At 40.5% G+C, this 3,828-nt stretch overlaps 1 protein-coding gene across 1 annotated transcript; it reads right to left on the bottom strand.

Moving 5' to 3' along the window:
• Positions 1 to 2,339: 2,339 nt before the first annotated feature.
• Positions 2,340 to 3,828, bottom strand: LOC120022437 (type-4 ice-structuring protein-like). Its single transcript, XM_038966333.1, has 3 exons — positions 3,776 to 3,828; positions 2,780 to 2,887; positions 2,340 to 2,508 (listed from the first exon to the last, which is right to left on the bottom strand). The coding sequence occupies exons 1-3, from the start codon at positions 3,826 to 3,828 to the stop codon at positions 2,340 to 2,342; spliced, it is 330 nt and encodes a 109-aa protein (XP_038822261.1).

The raw sequence follows: 3,828 nt of genomic DNA, 5'->3' as shown, positions 1-3,828 counted from the left end.
TTCAAACAGGTGCAGTTAATACAGGTAATGAGTGGAGAACAGGAGGGTTTCTTAAAGAAAAACTAACAGGTCTGTGAGAGCCGGAATTCTTACTGGTTGGTAGGTGATCAAATACTTGTGTCATGCAACAAAATGCAAATTAATTACTTAAAAATCATACAATGTGATTTTCTGGATTTTTGTTTTAGATTCCGTCTCTCACAGTTGAAGTGTACCTATGATAAAAATTACAGACCTCTACATGCTTTGTAAGTAGGAAAACATGCAAAATCGGCAGTGTATCAAATACTTGTTCTCCCCACTGTATATACTGTATTTTATACCATCTACTGCACCATGCCTATGCCACTTGGCCATCGCTCATCCATATATTCACCACTTTAGATTTGTGCGTATTAGGTAGTTGGTGGGGAATTGTTAGATTACTTGTTAAATTTGTGTGTAGTAGGTAGTTGTTGGGAATTGTTAGATATTACTTGTTAGATATTACTGCACTGTTGGAACTAGAAGCACAAGTATTTCGCTACACTCACATTAACATCTGCTAACCATGTGTATGTGACCAATAAAATTTGATTTGATGTCTGGAACAGGAAAAAAATAAAAAAACACAATTCTACAAAAAACACGTCTTTCTTTTTTTACTTTCCCTTGTTCAAAACAACTTTTGTATATAACTGGTTGAAATGTTGTTGCAAGCGTACCGATTTTTTTGCTGGGAGGTTGTCTTCCTCATTAGGCACATGCGTGTGTCATTACGTCATTCTAGCTTCTGTGTTATTTGAGAAAATGGGTGTGTTACTTCCGCACCGCGTTACTTTCGTCATGGTTTGCGGTGAGGACTAGATGATATACAGCTACGAACAGAATTTACTTTTCATAGGTTAGGAGAACTTACACAGCAGGTTATGATAATTAACATAGCAGGTTAAAATAATTAGGTAAAGGTTAGGACACTGCTTAGGTTTATGCGTAATTAAAATGCAAAAATTCTGCCCGAAACAACAAAAATAAAAGACAATTTATGCAATGTAGGTGTCACTTCCATATGTAGTGTCACGCCCTGATCTGTTTCACCTGTCCTTGCGCTTGTCTCCACCCCCCTCCAGGTGTTGCCCCTCTTTCCAATTATCCCCTGTGTTTTTATACCTGTGTTCTCTGTCTGTTTGTTGCCAGTTCGTCTTGTTCGTTCAAGCTAACCAGCAGTTTCCTGTCAGCTCCTATCGTTTCCCAGCCTCTCTTTCCTCATCTTCCTGGTTTTTGACCTCTGCTTATCCTCACCCTGTACTGCCCGCCTGACCTTTCTGCCTGTCCCTGACCCTGAGTTTGCCTGCCGTCCTGTACTGTTGCTCCACCTCTGGATTACTGAACTCTGCCTGTCCCTGACCCTGAGTCCGCCTGCCATACTGTACCTTTGCTTTACCCTGGATCTTCGACCCCTGCCCGCCTTGACATGTCTTTGCCTGCCCCTGTTGCAACAACAAACATTGTTACCTCGACAGTCTGCACCTGGGTCTTACCTTTATTCCTGATATGTAGCTGTATACCATGTAGCGACAACCCGGTTCTCCACTGCTTTTATTTAAAAACGGTAAAAACGATATGTATGAAAATACCCTCAGATGAAAGTTGACATGTTGTACTGTCACCTCATATGAAACATTTGCTATAAAATACAAAATGCTGTAGAAGAGCCAAAGTACACATTTTTGTTTCACTGTCCAAATAAATACGGAGGGGAGTGTATTGATGTTTTAATTGAGGGAATGGGTTGGTAGTGTATGACCTGTGATGGAATAAAATGGGTTATTGAAACTAGAATTCCTAAATTGAGGAATTAAACAGATTTTCAATAATCGTACACCAAACAAATATGTGAAGTGATTTATGACTGGAAACTAATTTCAGTGAAAATGAATAGACTACAAATTACAATAGAGACCACAGAACCAGTTTCCAAGTTGTAAATATGTTCTGGATTACTACTGTCTGTCTTTGCATGTCAACAATATTCATCTTGGCACAAATACAGAAGACTTTCTAGGGAGTTTATCCTAGCCACCGTGCTTCTACACCTGCATTGCTTGCTGTTTGGGGTTTTAGGCTGGGTTTCTGTACAGCACTTTGTGACATCAGCTGATGTAAGAAGGGCTTTATAAATACATTTGATTGATTGATTGATTGATTGATTGATTGATTGATTGATTGATTGATTGACTTAAGCAGAGGGTTGAAAGCTTGTCTGGTTCCAACTCTTGGTGGATTGGTTTTGGCTGATTGTAAGCCCATGGAGCTGTTGATTCGGTCCGAGGTGATAAGGTTATTGAAAAATAACTGCTTTATTGGCCGAGGGACTTGGTCTGGTCCATCAGCTTGCGTAAGATGTCTTCCATCTGAGCCTGGAAGTTGTCGACCAGAGACTTAAGCTGGGCCTGCATGTTCTCAGCCAGGGGCTTCAGCTGGGCCTGGATCTGCTGCAGCTGGGCCTTTCCATCCTCTACGAACGTCCTGTTTGGAAGGAAGCTGGTGGTTAGTGGTCTGAATATTGACAAAGGAGAGTGCCAAAAATATTATTTGAAAATAAGTTCGAAACACATTGCCTGTTAAAGCTTTTGTAGGTCATTAGCATTTTTTAAATCTAATTTTGGAATGTATATGATTGTTGCGAAGCATCCATTCTACAGCATTATTTTTGACTGCTGTTTATTGTAAATTATGCAAAAGAATGAAGATGTGTTGTGTTTTTTTCACAGTTAATAGTTTAAAAAATGTCACTCACTCTGACTGGATCTTCTGCACTAGCTCCTGAGTGGTGGAGGTCCGCTGAGCTGACAGATCCTGGAAATACTGTGCCAGCGTCTCAACCTCGGGGGACTGTGCTGCTTGGCTTCCTATGGGTAGCCAGAGGATAACTTCATTAACATATTCCAACATTGTACTCAAACCGTTTATGCCCATACAGCATACAACAACACATACAAGACCCTCTCTACATACAGTCATTTAAAATACATGAGTTATAAATAAATCCACCAACTCTGCAATATAAGATTCCTATATCTTGCATATCTCTCAGTATTGTTATATTATATGCTGAGTATAGCAAACATTAGGAAACCCTTTTGCCCTCAGAACAGCCCAAATTTATCGGGCATGGACTCTACAAAGTGTCGAAGCATTCCACAGGGATGCTGGCCCATGTTGACTCCAATGCTTCCCACAGTTGTGTCAAGTTGGCAGGATTTTCTTTGGGTGGTGGACCATTCTTGATACACACGGGAAACTGTTGAGCGTGAAAACCCAGCAGCATTGCAGTTCTTGACACAAACCGGTGCTCCTGGCACCTTCTACCATATCCCGTTCAAATGGACTTAAATATTTTCACCCTCTAAATGGCACATACACAATCCACGTCTTAATTGTCTCAAGGTTTAAACATCCTTATTTAACCTGTCTCCACCCTTCATCTACACTGATTGAAGTGGATTTAACAAGTGACATCAATAAGGGATCATAGCTTTCGCCTGGATTCACCTAGTCAGTCTATGTGAGGGAAAGAGCAGGTGTTCTTAATGTTTTGTACACTCAGTGTATCGTGCACATATATGAAATATAGTTATAGATCCACATAATCTCCATACAGAATGCAATCTATGAGACTGTGTGTGTGTGTACGTGTTTATGTTTCAGCTATGATTGTGTATTTAATTCTGAGTGCTACCACAGGGGAGAAACTAACGACAGAGTGTTCCTTTCACTTATGAAGATTTTTCACTTAAAGTGTGCCAGAGCGAGCACGACAACTAGGGCGGCAAGGGAGAACTTCAT

This window comes from Salvelinus namaycush, chromosome 27 (genome assembly GCF_016432855.1).
Source record: "Salvelinus namaycush isolate Seneca chromosome 27, SaNama_1.0, whole genome shotgun sequence".
NCBI classification, from domain to species: Eukaryota; Metazoa; Chordata; class Actinopteri; order Salmoniformes; family Salmonidae; genus Salvelinus; species Salvelinus namaycush.
This window is presented reverse-complemented; position numbering and strand designations above follow the sequence as displayed.

Bases quoted from the DNA above. Each gene is read 5' to 3' on its own strand.
- LOC120022437 (XM_038966333.1), bottom strand. From the start codon at position 3,828: ATGAAGTTCTCCCTTGCCGCCCTAGTTGTCGTGCTCGCTCTGGCACAC. The intron at 2,888-3,775 runs GTGAAAAATCTT...ACCCATAGGAAG, and splicing joins CTCGCTCTGGCACACTTTAA to CCAAGCAGCACAGTCCCCCG. The intron at 2,509-2,779 runs GTGAGTGACATT...CCTTCCAAACAG, and splicing joins GTGCAGAAGATCCAGTCAGA to GACGTTCGTAGAGGATGGAA.